Genomic DNA, 20890 nt, shown 5'->3' with positions numbered 1-20890 from the left:
AAAAAAAAAAAAAAAAAACCCAGATGATAAAACTAAAGAGTGTGTTTCATGGAGCCTAGATCTCACCCAACATGTATAAATGCCTTCTGATATTTAAACTCCCACCCAATCTCTAAAGCAAATCACAGTTTGGGGAGACTGGAAGGTCTGTGTATCTTAAATGAGAGAATGTTGCATAACTACGAAACAGCTCAGATTTTTATACTGGAATGAAGTCCTGGTGTTGTCACTCACTGGCCAGGTATCCTGGAGGCAAGTTATTTTATATACTCAGAGCCTCCATTTCCACCCCTGAAAAACGAGTGTAAGAAATATGTCAATTAAAAAGTTTTGCAAGGATTAAGTGAGATAAAGTACATGATATGCTTTGCACAGTGAATGACCTATAGTGGGTGCTCAATAAATAGTAGCAGCTATTATTATCCACATGGTAGTAAACAAGGTCTCAGGAATGTTGTGAAAGAGGATTTGCAGTCTATTCTAGATACAACTCATCAGCCCAGAAGTCTGAGTAAGGAGTCAAATAAATTAGAATTTTGGGGACTAGTTTCTTAACTACTGTTATGTAAAGGAAATCAAGTCTTTGCCACTTGGCTTGCATGAGCAGGAAACTTTGGTTATGAATGGATGTTTTCTACAAGTCAGGAAACAGGAGTTCAGAGACCTGAGTTCTAATGCTACCTCTAACTACTGGGTAACCCTGAGCCTCTTTTCAGGTGCCTGAAACCAGTGGCACCTACTTGTTTGCTAACAGAGTCAGGAGGAAGGTCCACCTGGTGCCTGGTAAATGCTGCTGTGTTACACTCACGTAAGATGGTGCTATTGCTGATCCCCCTACCCCGAGATTCTGCCCACTTCTCCCGGTTCCCTCCTTGACTCGTCTGTGCCAGATATTGTGGACATTAAGCCAGCCAACATGGAGGAGCTCACAGAGGTGATCACGGCAGCTGAGTTCCACCCCCATCACTGCAACACTTTTGTGTACAGCAGCAGCAAAGGGACAATCCGGCTGTGCGACATGCGGGCATCAGCTCTGTGCGACCGGCACACCAAGTGTGAGTAGCACCTGGGGTGTGGGGGAGGGATGCAGAGTTCTGAAACCGTGCGTGTCAGCTTGGGGGGACAGGGAAGGTCTTTTATCTCATTCTACATACAGACTGGGAGTAAAGAGACCCAAGTGTTGGCCTGATTTGAAAGTCAACTTCCTGTTTGGTGTTTCAGTAAAGATAAAAACTCACGTTCAAAACATGCAGATGCAGAACCAGCCCCTGTTAGCAAGGGATTTAAGTAACATTGTGGCATGATCTAAATCATGTGTTAAGATCTTTCTTGCTGGGTATGACACACACCTGTAATCCTAGCGGCTCAGGAGGCTGAGGCAAGAGGATCACAAGTTCAAAGCCAGCCTCAACAACTTAGCAAGGCTCTAAGCAACTCAGTGAGACCCTGTCTTTAAATAAAAGATTAAAGGGCTAGGGATGTAGCTCAGTGGTTAAGCACCCCTGGGTTCAATACCCAGTACAAAAAAAAAAAGAGAGAGAGAGAGAGAGATAACTCTTGTTGCTTTTGAGAGAAAGGCCCCGCTAAGTGGTGGCCTGGACAAGGCGGTGATGTGGTCATGAACAACAGCAGAGACTTCTAGATAAATCTTGGCAACAGAGCTAAGAGTACCCGCTGGACTATGTGGGAAGCCAGGAATATACCAAGAGTCAAGAATGGTGTCTCAGCAAGGAGCTGGTGGCTCCTTGGAGAGGTTGAGGCTATGGGAACCAGCACTCCAGAAACCCCAGTAGTTCTAATGGACAGCAGAGAAAAGCTTCAGAGAGGGTGTTAGAGTGCAGCCCAGCACGCAGGTTGTCCTGAAGTTTTCAGGGCACTGACGGACCAAAGTAGATTCCAACTCTCTGGGAGCAGAATGCTTAAGAGCAAATGGCTAAGACCAGATGGAAGCAGACAGAGCGGCTGACACCCACGGCCAGTGCTGGTAGGTAGGATGGGCCTGGAGCCAGCAGGGAGCATTTCTAGAAGAGCTGCTGCTCCCCGGGGTAGAGGCACCTGGAAGGCAGAGGAAATCCACGCCTGGCGAATGGCGTTGATCTAAATAGCACGCAGCTGCCCAGGCGCTCAGAGCTCAACCCGCCACCCCCCACCTAGTGCCGCTGTCCCCTCCACTCTGCTGTGCAGAGTCAGGAGTGAAGGCCATCCTCCTCCCAAGGTCCTCATCTTCAATTGCAGTTCTGTGACAGGGGTGGTCTGATGGTTCTCTGCAGAGGAGTGTGACCAGGAGGGAGATGGCTGTCTCCTGCTGCTTTGGGTGATTTTTGCTGGCTGTCTGGCGGAGGTTTTGCATGGAGGAGCTCACAGAGGTGATCACGGCAGCTGAGTTCCACCCCCATCACTGCAACACTTTTGTGTACAGCAGCAGCAAAGGGACAATCCGGCTGTGCGACATGCGGGCATCAGCTCTGTGCGACCGGCACACCAAGTGTGAGTAGCACCTGGGGTGTGGGGGAGGGATGCAGAGTTCTGAAACCGTGCGTGTCAGCTTGGGGGGACAGGGAAGGTCTTTTATCTCATTCTACATACAGACTGGGAGTAAAGAGACCCAAGTGTTGGCCTGATTTGAAAGTCAACTTCCTGTTTGGTGTTTCAGTAAAGATAAAAACTCACGTTCAAAACATGCAGATGCAGAACCAGCCCCTGTTAGCAAGGGATTTAAGTAACATTGTGGCATGATCTAAATCATGTGTTAAGATCTTTCTTGCTGGGTATGACACACANGGAGGGGGAGGGGGAGGGGGAGTTGTCTGTAAGCTTGTGGATTCTAGAGTCGCACAGATCCAGCCCAAGTCAGGCTTCCCTTCTTAAAAACCTCTTTGTCTACCTTCCCTTAACCTGTCTAAGCCCAGTTTTCTCATATATAAAATGGATAAGATAATCGTGATAGCACTTCATGCATTTGCCATGGCACTGAAATGAGATAAAGGTCTTAAAAATTGCTAATGAGGTATCTTATATCCCATTTTGTTTTCATGCTAAGTCTTAAAAGTTGGCATGTGGGGTTTTTTTTGTTGTTTTTTGGTTTTGTTTTGTTTTTGGTTTTTTTACCAGTTGCTTCAATGCATAGATTGTGGCTACTATATTAGGGCAAATTTGGGTTGTTCCATCATTGAAGAAAATTCTGGAGAGTGCTGAGATATCCTTGAGAACATGGACTATTCTATCTTATTCACTTTGGCTTCACAGCACCTTGCACAGTGCCTGGCCCAGAACAGGGGCTTAATAAATGCCGAGTTTGTGCTAATGTTGATCTTTGAACAGTATACTTTCATGAGCCCACGAGGAGGAAAGCATTCAATGCAGAAAGATCCACATGTGCAAAGGTCATGGGGCATAAAACGTGTTTGTGGAAGAGCCGAGTAATTGATATGACTAGGAGAAGAGAGTAGAGGCTCAGGAGGAATGCCTGAGCCAGGTCATAATGGCAGTGTTAACAACAATGACAAAACGGAATATTTTGGCCAAAACCAATAAATACCTATCAAAGCAAGCAGGGAAGTAATTTGATCAAAATTAGATTTTAGAGAAGTTATTTGGGTAGAAGGCAGAAAGATGCAGGTTGAATTCTGACTAGAAAAATAAAGAGACAAAGGTATGCGTTAAGAAGACATGGTAATCTCAGCAACTTGAGAGGCTGAGGCAAAAGGATCATAAGTTCAAGGTCAGCCTCAGCAACTTTGTGAGACTGTCTCAGAATTTTAAAAAGGGGGGCAGGGGGCACTAGGGTTGTAGCTCAGCGGTAGAGCACTCGCCTGGCACGTGCCAGGCCCTGGGTTTGATCCTCAGCACCACATAAAAATAAATAAATAAAATAAAGGTATTGTGTCCAACTGCAACTAAAAAAAAAAGATTATAAATGAAATAAAAAGGACGAGGGATGTAGTTCAGTGGTACATCACCTCTGGGGCCAGGTATAGTGGCACATGCCTATAATCCCAGTGACTTGGGAGGCTGAGGCAAGAGGATCACAAGTTCAAAGCCAGTCTCAGCAACTTAGGGAGGCACTTATCAACTCAGTGAGACCCTGTCTCTAAATAAAATGTTTTAAAATGGCTGGGGATGTGGCTCAGTGGTCAAGCACCCCTGGGCTCAATCCCCAGTACCAAAGATGATTAATTACATAAATCATCTCGGGGTTTAATTCTCAGTACCAAGAAGAAGAGGAGCCAGGGGGAGGAGAGAAGGAGGGGAGGAGAAGAAGATACTGCACTGTTGAATTTTGGCTCTCATTCTTCATTGGGAGAGAAGGCTGTCCTATGCATTATGGGATTTAACAGCATCCCTGTCCTTAGCTACCAGAAGTCAGTACCACCAGTTCAGTTGTGACAGCAAAAAATGTCTCCAGACCTTTGTGGAGGAATTGCTCCCAGTTGAGAGCCACTGACTAGACCAAGATTCATTTGGTCAGAGCTTCTGCGTGATAGCCATGGATCTCTGATGTGCTTACTACTCTGAAGACTCTGACAGGGCCAGGGATGGGGCTCAGTAATAGAGGGCTTGCCTAGCGTGCCCAAGGCCTGGGTTCAATCCCTAGCAGCACTGGGGGGAAAAAAACAGACTAGTACAACAGAAAGGTAAGACTTATCTCTTATCCTCAAGAATTTAAAATCTGTCCAAGGAAAGAAGATATGCCCAGGAGACCTCTCGGGCAATGTGCAAGGCCGTGTGTGCTTTCATACCCACATGGATAGTGGAGACGATTCAGGTTTGGATGTTCAGAGGAAGGTGGGACGATTGAGACAGACCTCACGGGGATGGCAGAAGTGGAACAATTGAGTGTGGAAGTTCAAGTAGGATTTGATTCGGTACGGACAGGAAGAAGAGGGCTTTAGACTGTGGGTGCAGAATGAGCAAAACTCTGAAGTCACTAAGGACATGGAACTTCTAGACAGGAAGAAGTGTCAGCCTCGGGGGAAGGGGATGTCAGTTAATGAGGTCAAATAGGGATGCTGGTTCCTATCAAGTTGGTCCTTGAAGATAAGAGTCAAAGTTTATGCTCTCACCAGCTTGTATCATCAGCAATTCAGGAGGCTGAGGCAGGAGGATCATGAGTTCAAAGTCAGTCTTGGCAAAAGTGAGGCATTAAGCAAGTCAGTGAGACCCTGTCTCTAAATAAAATACAAAATAGGGCTAGGGATGTGGCTCAGTGGTTGAGTGCCCCTGAGTTCAATCCCCAGTACCCCACCCCTCAAAAAAATTTTTTTTAAGTTTATGCTCTGAGGTATTCTTTCTTTCATTCATTGAGTACATACTTAATGCTGGCTCTTTATGGTAGTCAGCTTCTATTTTAGTCAGCTTTTTCACTGCTGTGACTAAAGACCTGACAAGAACAGTTTTAAAGGAGGAAAAGTTTATTCAGGGGCTCACGGTTTTAGAGGTCTCTGTCCATAGACAGCCAACTCCATTCTTTGGGGCTCAAGGGGAGGCACAACATTATGGAAGAAGAACATGGCAGAAGCAAGCACCTCACATGGTGATCAGAGAGCTGAGAGAGAGAGACTTCACCAGCCAGATCAAAATACATACCCCAAAGTCATACCCCCAATGTCCCACCTCCTCCAGCCATACCCTGTCTACCTTCAGTTACCACTCAGTTAATACCATCAGGGGATTAATTCACTGATGGGGTGAGGTTCTCATAATCCAATCATTTCACCTCTGAATCTTGTTGCATTGTCTTATACATGAGATTCTGGGGGACACCTCACATCCAAACCATAACACCCTCCTTCTTAAACTTTTCCTCCAAGTACAGCTAGTTCCCCTAGGTCCAGGCCATAAGCCCTGCTATGTAAGAAGGGTTACTGTGTTCATTACCCAGTTTTCCACCTCTGTGGTTGCTGTGTGGACCTGACATCTCATCAAAGGCCAACATCAAATGCCTGACAAAGACCAGTGATCCAGGAGGAGGTGCTCCCCACACAGATTTTCTTTTAAGTCTTATTTTTGTACCTGAACTTTCATGTGAGGTGTGAATATTGCCCCCATCAAAATCTGCTTTCAAACTGGGCACAGCAGCATACTCCTGTAATCCCAGCAGCTCAGAGGCTGAGGCAGAAGGATCACAAGTTCAAAGCCAGCCTTAGCAAAAGCAAGGGCACTAAGCAACTCAGTGAGACCCTGTCTCTAAATAAAATACAAAACGGGGCTGGGGGGTGCAGCTCAGTGGCTGGGTGCCCCTGAGTTCAATCCCTGGTATCTACCCCCCCCCACAAAAAAAAAACTATTTTCAATTTAATAATCCACCTACCTTTAAATTTCAAGCAAAATTGGTGTCTGAAAAATGCAGCATTTATCCTGTGGCTTCCTGTACTCCTGGTGCATCCCCCATGCCCTACTGCCTCTTTGACCCCAAGGATACAGACATGTGTGCCAGTGTGAGCACAGATCCTGTTATGTGGGGAGTGATTTGAGATCATTTAGCTGAAAGCAGAGTTCATTGAATTCATGTTTTATGGGAAAATACAAATTCACAGTATTGGGAAGAAAAAGTAGGAGAGTTGGTAGGGTTTGCTTTAGTTTCAATCAAGGCAAATCCCTAACCTAGACCAGCACAGTAGCTATGGAAATTGAAAGAAAGGGAAGGGATAAAGGAACATCTCTTAAAATACCTGTGTGTGCTGCAAGTGATGTCAGAGGCTGGCTCTCATCACACATGGATGTGACATCAGTGGCTCAATGTCATTCCCCTCCAGAGAGTAACCTGTCTGAGGACAAGAACTGAATCTGCCTGGCTAATATCACATTGCCAATGCTTGGCCAATAAATAGGTAGTCAGTAAATACTTGGTCAATAAACAACTGTGCACCTACAGTTCCCATAAATGCCACATGAAAACCAGGACTAATGGGAAGCTGCACTGGGAGATGGTGAGACATTAGGGGTCAGTTTGGGACACGCTGAGTGGAAGGTGACATGAGATGACCACAGAGGCAGCTTCTCTCTGGTAACTGAAGGCAGGACTGGACTGGAAGGGCCGCTGACCTGGAGGGACACCAGATAGGGCACAGGATGGCTTGGTGTCCTTGCAGCCTAGCAAGTCAGACATTAGCCCAGACATTGGGGTCAGAAGGATTGTGCAAATTCCAAATATTAGGGAATAAACTGAGCAGTGTGCTTGACAAACAGTGAGCTCAAGATGGAAAAAGGATCAGACCTTAGAAAATTTGGGGAACAAACAAGAGTGCTTGACAGCAGGAGTTCAACTGTGTTACGTCATGTGGGTTGGACCTCAGACAAGGTATTCATCCTTCTGAACCCCAGGGTCCTCAAGTGAAAGTACAAGCACTAAAGGATGGCGTCACAGGGCTGCTTGTGCACAAGAGGTAGATGTCGTCAGGGTGTAAGTTCCTAGACCTCTGCTGGGGTCAGTATATCACAATTATCCCTCCTGAACCCCCTGTTCCAGGTCTGCAGTTGTAAGGTGCTTGGAACTGCTTCCCTTTTGCCAGACATGTGAAGCCCATTGTTCACTTATTTAATATTTGTTGAGCACCTACTATATGCCAGTTACTGTATCAGACTCTGGAGACACAATGATGAGCAAAAACAGAGGTTGTTTCTTCTCTCCAAGAGCCCACTAACTTAGTCAAGATTCTCCAGAGAAATAGGACCAAAAGGGCAGGTGAGTGTGTGTGTGTGTGTGTGTGTGTGTGTGTGTAAAGAGATTTATAAGGATTGGCTCACTTGATTAGGAAAAAAAGGCAAATCCCAAGATGTGCAGTCAGCAAGGTGAAGACTCAGAGCCAGTGGTGGAATTACACCCAAGAGACCATCAGGGTGAAGACCCAGGAGAAGCCAGAGTTTCAGTTTAGGTCCAAAGCAGGGGTGAAGGTGTCCTGGCTCCAGGGCAGTCAGCAGAGGCTTCCCTCTTAATTGCAGGAAATCAGCCTCTGTATTCCATTGCAGCCTTGTGCTGACTGAGGTCCATCCGTGTTAGGGAGGGCAATTACTTTACTCACTCTATTAATTTAAATGTCATAGTTATCCAGAGCACCCTTCCGGAGACACCCTGACAGTCCAACCAAAGACCTGGGCTCCGTTTGATTGACACATAAAATGAATCACCCTGTCTGAGGAATAAAGACCCATTCTTTAGAGAATCACCAGAATATGGCATCGAAACTGTAGTAAGGGGCAGGAAAGAGAAGCAGGCGGTGCTCCTAGGGGGTGTGATAAGTCTGCACAGGCATCCACTGCTGAGCTGAGATCCAAAGACCAGGATGTGGGGAAAGAACTGGGAGGAGCCATCCAGGCTCCTGGAAGCAAGAGTCCTATCAGGACACACCCCAGGACCTGCTCCTGCCTCCATCCTGGGCCCCCCAAGCAAAGGACAGTCCCCAGGGGAAACCCAAGAGCTAGCCAGTGGCCTGCAGGCCTCTGCCAAGCCCTTGCTCCCCACACCCCACGCGCACAGCAGCAGAGCCCTGAATTGCCAGCCAGGAGCCTGCTAATCTAATTAAGAAGCAAACGAAATTCATTTTCCCCCTGACTCTTCCAAAGTGCCGGCCTTCTCCTTCGCTGCAGATCTCCCTTTGTTTTGCTGCCGCCGCAGCCTCCAGCTCCTGCCAGCTGGGAAAACAACTTCAATCTGACCTCTCGCCTGACATTTCATATTGATTTTCTCCATCCTCCTCAAACACCAGCCGACGGTGGGCCGCGCTGCAGCCGAGGTGCGCGAACCGAGACAGTTCATCAGAGTTCAGCAACATTGGCTTTCGGAGATGAGCTCTGAGAAGGAGGGTATTTAATAACCGTCGGCATTTAATCAGAATACTGGGGGAAACCGTGTCATCAGAGCTGCATATATTAATTTCCATATGTCCCCCTCTCTGCACACACAGCAGGGGTTGGAAGGGGTGATTCGTTCTCTCCCTCGCCTATTTTCTATTTTTTTTTCTACTGCTTCTGGCGGTAGTGACAGGGCTGCGTTTGCAGTTTGAGATGCCTGAAACAATGGGGTACTGATGGCAGCCGCCCCCAGCCAGTCAAGCTTTTCCCTTCCCATGTGTGAGCACTGGAGGTGGGGTGAAGGAACTGGCCAGATGTGATGAATGACAACCTAAAAAATGAAAGCAAACTTATATCTTGAATTCCCATGAATCTGGTTCCTGCCCACCTCTCCGATCTCAATTCATTTGTAGCCTGGGAACACTGGCTTGCTTATTACACCTCCAGTACACTTAGCCCTTTTCCTGCCTCAGGCCCTTTGCACAGGCCCTTCTTCTGCCAGGAATGCTTTTTTCCTATGGCTCACTTAGCAGTGTGCCTAATGTGGAATTGGGCTTCACAGAACATCTGTGGTAAAAAGGCAGGCAGATGGTGCAAGACAGATGAAGGAAGGTGTATTAGTTTACCAGGGCTGCTATAACAAAGTGCCACAGACTTGTTGCCTTAAGCAACAAAAGTGCATTGTCTCACAGTTCTCAATAAGGTCAGCAGGGTAGTTCTTTCTAAGGACTGAAGAGAAGGGCCTCGCTCCTTGGCTTATAAAGGGCTGTCTTCCCCTACTCCCACCCTCCCACCTTGATATCTTTTTTTATACCTTTTTTATTTATCTTTATGTGGTGCTGAGGATCAAACCCAGCACCTTGCACATGCTATGTAAGTGCGCTACCGCTGAGCACAACCCCAGCCCCAAACACCCTGATATCTTTACAGATATCCTCTGAATGCCTGAGTTGAAATTGCCTTTCTTGTTAAGAATACCAGTCATACTGGATTGGGACCCACCATAATAACCTCATTTTAATTCCCACTTTTAAGGACATTTCTCCAAAAACTCTATTCTAAGGTCCTGGAGGTAACGAGGACTTCAACTTATGAATTGGGGTGAGGCACAGTTCAACCTGTGAGAGAAGGAAAGACAGGGAATTGATCACACACTCCAGCCTTGGAGCTGACTGTAGGATCTGCTCGGGTTCCCTCGCTGCAGGGTGCCAAGGCTTTCTCCAGGTTTTAATAGTGGCAAGAAATGTGGACACAGGCTGTCACACTGAGTGTGGCTCTTGTTAAGGGCAGTAGGGAAACTAGACAGAGGACCAAAGGACAGGGGTGATAGGAACTCATACCTTGGGTCTCTCCGTTCCCCGAGGGCTGCGTGATTCAGGAGGAGGATAGCTGGTGCTTTCCATGGTGCTGAAAGTTTGTCAGAACAAAGAGGATTTTTATTGCCTCTAGATTCTATGGGAAGCCCTGAAGTCTGTTCCCTACTCCAAAGTTGCCCCTGAGTGAGGAGGGTCCTTAATGGGTGGAGTTTGTTTTAGCAGCACAACAGACAAGAAGCAGGTAAATGCCTAAAGGGACTTGGAATAGAAAAATGGGTACCTTGAAAAGACATCCTTGCAAAGGAACTGAGGACACAGTTTAAGAAGAGAACAAGTGGGACTTGCTTATGATAGATGTTCCACCAGGGTGCACTTACAGATGCCCCCTGCAGGAAGTGTGTGGAGGTGGACAAAGACGTCAGGGACTAGGTGGAAGGAATGAAGTCAAAGGCTATGAAATATGGACAGCGTCTCCGTGTCCCAGATGCCCTGCAAGGTTGTAGTTTCACTTGTGTAATTTGGAGAGAGTTAGTGGACACCAGGAGAGCCCCACCTAGTGCCTTAGCTCTGCAGTAGAGTCATCAGGAAAGGTCATCACTCCCTGCACACCCCTGCAGCACCTGTCTCCGTCACAGGGAGGACAATCAAAGTGGTGTCTACTCTCAGCCTCTAACACCCACATAGGAGATCTTGAACAGGTGAATTAACTTTTTGTGCCTCAGTTTACTCACCTGCAAAAACAACTAGTGGCAGTACTTACCTTATAAGGTGCTTGTAAGAATTAAACACAATAACACTCCTGAAGCCTTGGGCTAGCACCTGACGTGTAAGCGTGGTGTGAGTTGTGGCTGGAATGATGTCTCCCTTTCCTACCACGTGTCAATTGAGGGTGAAACCAGGAGCAGCAGCAACATTCACAGCCATAATCACAGCAAGCTTGACTGATATTTCACCAAATGCAGGAAGCAAGCCAAACACACACACGTTGAGCTCATTTAATCCTCATACCAGCCTTATGAGGTATATAGTGTGATTGTTCACAACCTGCCCAACCTGATAACAGGGAGAATGATACACTATGGCCATCAGAGAGCAGAGACAAAGCTGGGTGTGATGCAGGCCTGTGGCTCTTCAGCAGGAAGAGCTTCCCAGGCCAAGCACAGTGGGAGTCACTTTTTCAACTCAAGACGTACTGAACCACCCACGGGGTCCTGCCTTCAAGGAGCTTCCATTCTGTGGGGGAGGGAGGAGAACAGATATATTCACTTGTACACGTAATTTCAGGCAGTCGTTGAAGATATAAGAAAATCAGCTCCTGGCCGGAGCTGTTGTCAGAGGGTAGAAGGGGGAAAGGTTTTGAATTGAGACCTGAATTATCGGAAAGATTCAGAGAGCAAGCTACTAAGTGTGACGGTCCTAACACAGGAACGACTTCCTGTGTTCAAATGGAACAAAGATCCATGGGTGGGGACAGGCAGGTGGAGAGAGTGCACAAAAGGGGGTGGTGCTAGAGCCTCTGTGGGCCGAGGCATAGCCCCCAGTTTCATTCTAAGGGAGATGGGAAGCCAGGCGCAGCTTAAAGCCGGGAGGTGAATCCTGTGATGCGCTACTTGACATTTTGGTGAATGAGGGGATCCTGTAAGAGTATATCACCAAGTCACATATTAGCCAGTACTGAAAAACAAAAAGTAGGGATGAAGAACAGAAAGCCCGGAAGCTGGGAGACCAATTAGGAGGCTCTTTCCACAGCCTGGAGGAGAAATGGTAGTGACTGTGATCAGGTAGGGGACAGTGGAGCTGTGCGAGGGGCGGATTTGATTCACAAGGTAAGGCTGTGAGGACTTGTTGAAGATTGGACATGGAGAAGCACTAGGAAGGGAGGAATCTGAGGTCAGTCTTAGGTTGGGGGACATAAGGAGACGAGGGAAGGAACAGGTTTGGCATAGAAAGACCAAGTGTTCTCCTTAGGATGTTTCCAGATTGAGACAGCCATGATTCATCCAATTAGAAAGTTCTGATACATAAGTTTGGAAGTTAGGGGGTAAATCTAGGCTGGAAGTTCAATTGAGGAGTCAAGAGCATATCATGGTATTTAAGACCATGAGGATAAAGTGGTGTCACTTAGGAAACAGGGTGTGTTTAGAAAAAGCAGGAGCCCTGGCCAGGCACAGAGAGGGGAAGAAACTTGGCCCAGGCCACAGTGCAGGAGCCAGGATTCAGACCCACATCTTTCTGCTTCCAGGAGAAGAATCCATTACCCTCCTGTATTTGGCAGGAGAAAGAGCAGAATCTTTTTAAAACATCCAGCAAGATAATTTCAGGGCCTTCAATTTATAATCCCCATCAACTGGATCCCCCCCAGCCTGACCACGCCCAGTCGCAGCATTAACACAGCTTTTGCGCAGAACGTGAGATCCATTCTCACTCTCACCTCGTCTCCAAATTTAACTGCCAAACCCTGATTCTGTGAGCCACTAGATCCCTTCATAAACCTGCGGCTCGTTCCCTGGGTCTCCGATGGAATGTGTCCAAAGACATCAGCTGAGGCTGCAGCTGCAGTGCATCTGAAAGCCTGCGAGGGTTGGCACAGGTTCCGAAAGGGGTTCAGTATCGATCTGGGGCATAATTAACAGTGTTTATTGCAGGGGACCATGGTTGGGTTAAAAAGACAAGGCCCTTTATTAAAATGCTTTTGTCTGATGACAACATCACAAACACACACAAACACACCCCCGACCCTGGAGAAAAGCCAAACAAAATCTTGCTTTATGGAGATTCTCTCTCTCTCTCTCTCTCTCTCTCTCTCTCTCAAATCTTGCTTTATGGATCTCTCTCTCTCTCTCTCTGTCTCTCACGCACACACACACACACACCCCCAATATCTGAAGGTTCTCCACCCTATTCAAGCTTAACAACAGAGCAGGCAAAGCTCAAGCCATGACAAAAATAGAATCCCTTCCCCCTTCTTTATCTTCATTTCCATTTTTGATTAATTTAACCAGTTCTGTCAATTATTCATCCTGGTGACTCCAGTTGAGTGGATTTTCCTAAGAACTAGAAGCCTTGTTAATTTTGGAGGCAAGTGTCATTCATTAGCAGTTGACGTCTTCCCAGACCCTGCCCTTGCTCCACTTGGGGTCTCAGATGGGACGCAGGGCAGGCTGAACTTGGCACATGCACACGGCTGCAGTTCCTGAGACACAAGTGCAGAGGTTGGCTGTGAGGTCATGGGTGGCTCTGGCCTTGGAACATCGCTCAAGGCCAGCTTACCTGTCAGCATGGTCCATGACAAGCCGTCACTGACAAAGCAGTCACAGGCACCAGTGAGCATCCTGAATTTGCGTTTCAGGAGAACCAGAAATGAGGGGCTTCCTGTGAGGCATTGTCCCCAGCGAGGGCTCTGGCCAACACGGGATAGATCTTAAGATGGCCCATTCCTTCCTGCCAGAGGCAAAACCAGGAAGTTCAGCTCCTCCTCTATTAGTTTCCTGTGACTTCTGTAACACATTAACACAAAGTTGGTGGCTTAAAACAACACACACCTGTTGTCTTGCAGTTCTGAGGGGCAGGAGTCCAACATGGGTCTGACTGGCTAAAATCAAGCTGTCCTCCCTTCTGGAGACTATAGGGGAGGTTCTGTTTGGGTTTTCCAACTTCCCTGGGTCAGTGACCTTCCTCCATCTTCAAAGCAGCAACAGCAAGATGAGTCCTTCTTTTGTGCCATCCCTCTGACCTGCCTCCTGCCTCCCTCTTCCATTTTTAAGGGCCCTTTGATTACATGAGGCCCACCCAGGAAATACAGAATAATCTTTTAAGATCAGATCACTAGCAATCACAATCCCATCCACATCTTAATTTCTCTCTGTCCTGGAAGGATGTGGACGTCTCTGGGAGCCATTATTCTGCCAGAGATTCTTCAGGTTTCAGTGGAGGCACGTTCCCTAGGAAGACTGCAGATGCAGGGACTCTGAATCTGGACAGCTTGAAGGTCAGGAAAGGTCGGCCAGCAGAGCCAGCTTGGTGTTGTGTGAGGGCGCAGCGGGAGGGGCAGGCCAGAGCCCAGCTTGCATGAGGAGCTTCATTCAGGGCCAACCCTTGCCCAACCCCAGGCCAGTCACACTGTACTCTGTGCAGATGACTTGGTACTGAGGCAAGCAATAGCCCTCAAAGCAATGGTGAGGAGTACAGGGGAAACATAGAGGGCTGTGTAAAGGAGTAGAGGGATCAATCCTTTCAAATATATCACTCTGTTTAAGCTTGAGGAGGAAGAATGGATGCTGGGAGAAGAATGATAAATCCCTAGAAATGAGACAGTGGAAGGGGTGAACAGGATGGATCTAGGCCCAGCTTTGAGTGCAGTTTAAAAACTGCATGTGGAGGGTGAGGTAAAGAACCAAGGATAATTCCCAGTTTGGGGCCCGAGCACATGCCTCCAGGAAGGAGCCTTTGATTGATTTGGCAAAGATGAAAGAACAATTTGAAGAAGAAATTCATGAATTTTAAGGACTGAAAATTCATGTTAGAATTTCCTGGTGGGATTACAAATTGGTGCAGCCACTCTGGAAAGCAAAATGGAGATTCCCCAAAAGATCCCCCAAAATGGAACCACCAATTGACTCAGTTATCCCACTCTTTGGTCTATACCCAAAGGACTTAAAATCAGCATACTCTAGTGACATGGCCACATCAATATTCATAGCATCTTAATTCAAAATAGCTAAACTATGGAACCAACCTAGGTATCCTTCAACAGATGAATGGATAAAGAAAATGTGATATATATAACCACCCCCACACACACACACACACACACGGAGTGTGTGTGGTGGGGAGGGGGTGTTTAGCCACTGAGGAAATCAAGTCTCAGATTGTCTAAAACAGTGACAGAGCCTGGGTATATTTCTTACTTTATAATGAAAGCCCCCCCCACCCCACCCACACACACACACACACTCATACACTCACTCCGTGCTCACGTGACACCTTTTGATGAGAAGGGAAGGGGGCCTCTCTCACATGTGCAATTGACCCACGTTTATCTGCTAATTCAAGCCCCCAGTGCCGTTCACATAACTCTATTTGACAGCTCCGGAGGTGGCATCCATAACTGAATTGCAAGATCTGCTGTCCACTCCAGCAGCTTTCAGGCCCAGCAGCCAAGTCCCTTTATCTGCTGAATTACTCAGAGCACCTGCTGGCCTCCTGAGGCCACCCCACACAGACAGAGGCAGCCGAGGGCAGGGGATGCTCCTAATGACACTTGCTTTTATCTTCTCTTATATCTGTAACCTGAACATAAGGATTTAAATAGGATTTATCTCACATATGGGCACCATTAATCCTGGGGTCAGCTAGTACATCTTGAAATTTTGATGTCATTTGAAAATCTCTGTAATGCAATGAAGTGGTCACAGGGGAGTTGCATGAGAAAAATGGGACCATCGCACTTAGGAAATGGGAGACTGTGGCATCCAACAGAGGAAAGAGTCGGTCAATAACAAGGTATTGTGCTGAGCACAGTGATGGAAAGTACACCATGACTGCCGTGCTGTACTTACCATGCTGGGCCAAGAGGAGGAGAAATCAGGAAGGGTTTCTAAAAGAAAGTTCATTTTAAATTCATGTGAAGGCAGGCACGGTGGTGCACACCTGTAATCCCAGCACTTGGGAGGCAGGAGGATCACGAGTTCAAAGACAGTCTCAGCAACTTGGTAAGGCCTTAAGTAACTCAGCAAGACCCAGTCTCAAAATAAAAAATAAAAATGGTCTGGGGATGTAGCTCAGTGGTTAAGCACCCCTGTGTTCAATCCCTGGTACAAAAAAAAAAAAAAATGTGAAATGATTCCCAATGTCAGAGAAAATGCTAAAATATTTGTGCTGATCATACTGTGAAATAGTTGAACAGTCAAGTCAAATGTCCTCATCTTCAGAATTTCCTGTTATGTTCCCAGAGGTTTGGATGCACTGCAATGTTTAGTCTCTGTTTAGTAAGACTCTTCTGTATTTGTGTCATTGTAGAGCCACAGAATTACAAACTAGTGTTACCCCAGTGCATGGGTGCTTACCGTGGTGAAGTTATTCAGTAGCATTAGAGTTCCTGAAACAGTACTGGCCTGGCATATAGTGGACACGAGATCATATTTACCAATTCCTTGAATGAAGGACACAAGACCTAAATCAGATAAAACATGCCATTGTTTCAGAAATATAATAGTGCTATGATTTTTTTTTTTTTCTTGGTAGCAGGGATTGAACTCTGGGGCACTTGACCACTGAGCCACATCCCCAGCCCTATTTTTTATTTTATTTACAGACAGGGTCTCACTGAGTTGCTTAGTGCCTCGCTGTTGCTGAGGCTGCCTTTGAACTCGTGATCCTCCTGCCTCTGCTTCCCGATCTGCTGGAATTACAGGCAGGAGCCCAGCACTAGTGCTGTGATTCTTAAACCAAGTATGTAAAATGAAAACATCACCTATACACTTTTCCCAATTCCTAGGCAAACTCGTGAAAACTCAGAATTATCTCAGTTTTATCTCCTAGATGATTTCCTGAAACTTTTATGGTATAATAGATTCCAGTTAATAGTATATTATTTGATGTTGAATTATATATAATAAGCCACTTAAGGGTAACATCACCCTATTATATGGGGCTCTGTACTGTGACTTGTGTGTCTTGACCAGAACTTGAGAACCTAGCTGAGTCCTGAGAAGTGAATGATGGTTTCCAACTCAACTGACCAGAAAGGATCTCAAGAGGTGTTGGGAAGGGAGCAAATACCATCAAGCAGAGTATAGATGATGGGGAAGGATTTTATCCATTAGACAATTTCAAGTCCTGCTGGACTAGTATTGGCAATAGGTGGCTTTGAGATACTGTTGAGGTTGGTGAGGGTAAATCATGAAGGTCAGCAGTAGGCATTTGTGAGCTTCCTGTGGTGTGGAAACTTGGCTTATGTGAGAACCGAGAAGGCCATATACCATAATGATGAATAAGTGTTGGTTCTAGGGTCAAACAAACCCACGTGGGAACTTGGACTTGACTTCTTCCACTTAACATCTCTCAGCCTAAACATCTGCCTCTTGGAAATGGGGACCATAGGAGTCTGGATTGGTGGGTTGTCATGAGGTTTCAGTGAGATGCCTCCTGGTCCACAGTACACACTCAGGATTTATTAGTCTGTGAACTCAGAGACGAGAAAATTGGGGCCGAGAAGAGCAAATTAGAGCCAGGAGGGAGTAGGTAGGTGGTCAACAAATTTGGTGAGTATTTTGCACATTGCCCCCAGTGTATTGTGTCAACTCTGCAAACAGACAATGCCACTCTCATTAATTCTCTGTGGCCACCAAGAACAGAGAGAATGAAACCCATATCTGAGGTTGAAGACTTGGACCCATCCAAGGTCAATTTTCTGGGACCATGCCTTCAAAGGTTCTGTTATCAGCAGCAAGCTAAGAGGGTCATCATTTCTATTAGTGGAGAAGAATGATGTCACATGGATTCACATCCTAGGGCCTCTTCTTAGCCCATGACCAAGTGCAGATGGCTGCATGAGGGGTTTAGCACAGTGCCTGGCACTGTGCAAGGGACTATTCCTCGCTCTACTCCCACACAGTCTTGCAGCGATTCAGTATTCAGTGTTAGTTCTCCAGGTGTGCACACCGCAGGACGCTTTAAGACAGGTCCGACTGTCAGTGGATTTGGAACAGTGTATCCCTGTAGAAAAGCAGAGCTGGGAGCACAGAGGGCTCACAGTGGCTCCATGAGAAGACAGTGTAGTGCCCAGCTCCCACTCGGGTCCCTCTCCATGCAGAAAATCAGTCCAGGCCAAGACGGACTAACAGCCCTACTCCTAGTGAACTTCTCACCTTGCCCTGCGAGATCGCCATCAGCAGGGAGCCGCTCCTCTGCCCTTCTCCGTGTGCCGCTGCTTATTGCAGTAATTATGTATACAGCCTGGAAAACGGGGACAGCTTGGGTGTGCAGCCCTAGCCTCTGCGGTGCCATGGCAACCAGCTTCCCAGCAATCACCCCTAATAACGGCCTCTCGCTCGTGGACTCTTCCACCTGGGCAGAAGCTCCCCAGGGAGCTCAGGCTTCTCTTGGAGCAGCTGCACTAAGCTTCCTGTTGGGAACAAATTATGAGAAAGTGTGAGAGGGAGGAAGGAGGGAAACCCTGAGTCTGTGAGGGGTGGAGTGGGCCACTGCCGTCCTACTCCTGGAGACCACGGGCCACAGGGACACGTGAAGGCATGAGACCCATGGATCCTGTACCACTCACCCACTGCACAGGGACAGGATCTAATGAAGTCCAAGATCCAGTGTGAGCCCTTGTAAATCAGCCTCCCTGCTCCCAGATTTCTTCATTAGGCTCCTGTGGAGACGCCCACTGCCAGCTCACCCTCTTGCCTGGACTGTGGAAGTGACTCCCTTTATCGCTGCCTGCAAGAGAGAATGTGCTCAGAGACTTCCTTCAATCAATAGCCTTCCAGAATGACAGTTCTCAAAAAGGCACCAGCACCACTTGGCTAATAAATGATTCTTCCTCACCCAAGGAGGGCAAACAGGCCCACAATTAATGGACTTGTCGGTGGATGTTAGCCCAAATTCTGCCTTTAGATTGACAGGCCAATGGGAAGCCAAACACAGGTTCTCACTTCCCCCTCTTCAGATCAGAGAGTCCAGCTGAGGCTCCTTCGTGAGAAAGTTCTAACCTCTCAGAGCTTTTCCCTGGTTGTGCTCTCAGACTGCAAGACTTTGGGTCCTAGGCCGGAGAAAGCCTCTGTTTCCTCACCTTTAAAACAGAGAGAATTCTTAACTCTGAACAGTGCCTGACAGGGGATGGATGTTTTCCTTGAAGCCTTTTTTATGGATTGGGATTTCTTAGTTCATTTTGAACAAATGGGTTTGGTTTGTTTTTTTTTTTTAATAACAGGAAGTTTGGAGGGTGGTTAAGTTTATCAGTAAGAGGGGACAAAGGATACAGAGGACTGAGATGGTTCAGGAAGGCTTGCTAGAAAAGGTGGTGAGCCCTACATGTGGAATAGGAGCCAGAGTGACAGAGAAGGGATGGGCAGGGTTGACTGTGGCATGTGGAAATGCACCAGGGTCACCCACCATTACCACAGGGAATAAACAAGGGCCTGACGGGAACGGCCCTGAGTGCCAGGCCCAGGGGGTGGGAACGTTGGCTACCGGCATAGGGGAGTTACTGTAGGTGTCTGAGCAGGAGGGTGGCGGTGCGTGGGGAAGTTCACCCAGCACATGGCGGTATGGTACAGATTCTCAAGTTCTACTAAATGCTCCTTTTCTCGGAGTGGGTGGGCTTGCTCTGCAGCTGTGGGCACAGCAGCAGCACCATGAATTCGGAGGAGAGAGTAGCTATGCTGGGATGACTTGCCGGCTCTCTTGGAAGCCCACACCCAGAAGCAGGCATTCTGTCCTGCCTTCCCTGGCCAGCTGTGGACAGTCAGGGGCTGAAACAGAGGATACTTCAGGGACAGAGAGTTGCACAGGGACCCAGGAATATAAAAGCAGCTCTTCAGTGTTGAGGGAGATCTCAAAAACTCTGTCCCCTCCCTTTGTGGACAATAGGGGGAGGGGGATACTAATCTCTTAGTGCTGCTGTGACAAACCACCACAGACTTACTGAGCTCAGTGACTTAGAAACACACTTTTTTTTTTTTTTAATCTTATAGTTTCTAGAACTGAGAAGCCTGACATGGGTCTCACTGGACCAAAGCCAGGATGTCCCCAGGGCTGGGTTCCTTTTTAGAAGTTCTGGGGGAGAATGTTTCCTTGCCTTTTCTAGCTTCTAAAAGCTGCCTGCATCCCTTGGCTCACAGCCCTCTTCCAGCTTCAAAACCAGCAATGGCCAGTCTGTGGTCATTGAATCACAGAACCCTGTGATTCTCACATTGGGTTCCTCTGACACTGACCTTCCTGCCTCTCTCTTCCAGTTATAAGGACCTTTGTCACTATCTGGGTGAGTCCACCCAGATAGTCTAGCATCATCTCCCCTTAAACTCAACTGAGTAGCAACCTTAATTCCCAATTCCTCCTTGTCACGCAACAAAGCGTATTCACAGGATCAGGATGTGGACTTCTGAGGAGTGGGTGGCATTCCTGTCATAGGGGAAAGGAGAAAGTTTTCTTGCTAGGCAAGTTGAAAGAACCTTCCAGCCATGATAAATAAGAAGGACCCTTCTCACTATAACCCCTGAACTTGTCAAAGTGCCTTACACCCACCAGTCCTCAATGTCTGCTGACACTGCGTGACACTAGTGCTTACTGACTTCTGATCATGTACTAGGTGTCTTATTTGCTTTTATCTTTTTTAACCATGCAAAGTGGGCAATGATGTATATTTTAAAGATAACAAAGCTATCCAGGTATGGTGACACACACACATAATCCCAACAACCTGGGAGGCTGAGCAGGAGGATTCCAAGTTCGAGGCCAGCCTCAGCAACTTAGACCTTGTTTCAAAAGATAAAAAGGACTGGGAATGTGGCTCATGGTAAACCAAACTAGGCTCAATCCATAATAATAATAATAATAATAATAATAATAATAATAATAAAGCTAAATATTTAGGGAGAGTAAGAAAAACTAACAGATACTCCAGCCTGTATATAATACTGCCCAGGTCCTAGCCCCAATATGTCTGACACTTAAGTCCATTAACGTCTCTTGCACCAGCCTGAGAGACATGTTTAGGAAAGCAGTTTGCATCTTACTAACCAATGATTCCATTGTTCTATGTAATCTATCTTAGACTCCCA

The 20890-nt window shown here is 47.0% G+C and overlaps 1 protein-coding gene across 1 annotated transcript in view; it reads left to right on the top strand.

Annotated features, from left to right (window-relative positions):
* Positions 1 to 20890, top strand: part of LOC107153732 (serine/threonine-protein phosphatase 2A 55 kDa regulatory subunit B beta isoform) — a 112404-nt gene that overhangs the window by 67354 nt on the left and 24160 nt on the right. Inside the window, exons 5-6 of the mRNA XM_048811874.1 lie at positions 891 to 934; positions 2367 to 2487. Coding sequence (XP_048667831.1) covers positions 891 to 934; positions 2367 to 2487 — 165 coding nt within the window. The remainder of the gene's footprint in view (positions 1 to 890; positions 935 to 2366; positions 2488 to 20890) is intronic.

This window comes from Marmota marmota, unplaced genomic scaffold, assembly GCF_001458135.2.
Source record: "Marmota marmota marmota unplaced genomic scaffold, marMar, whole genome shotgun sequence".
In the NCBI taxonomy this organism is placed as follows: domain Eukaryota; kingdom Metazoa; phylum Chordata; class Mammalia; order Rodentia; family Sciuridae; genus Marmota; species Marmota marmota.
Note: the sequence above shows the minus strand (reverse complement) of the source record. Positions and strands in the feature narration are given on the sequence as shown.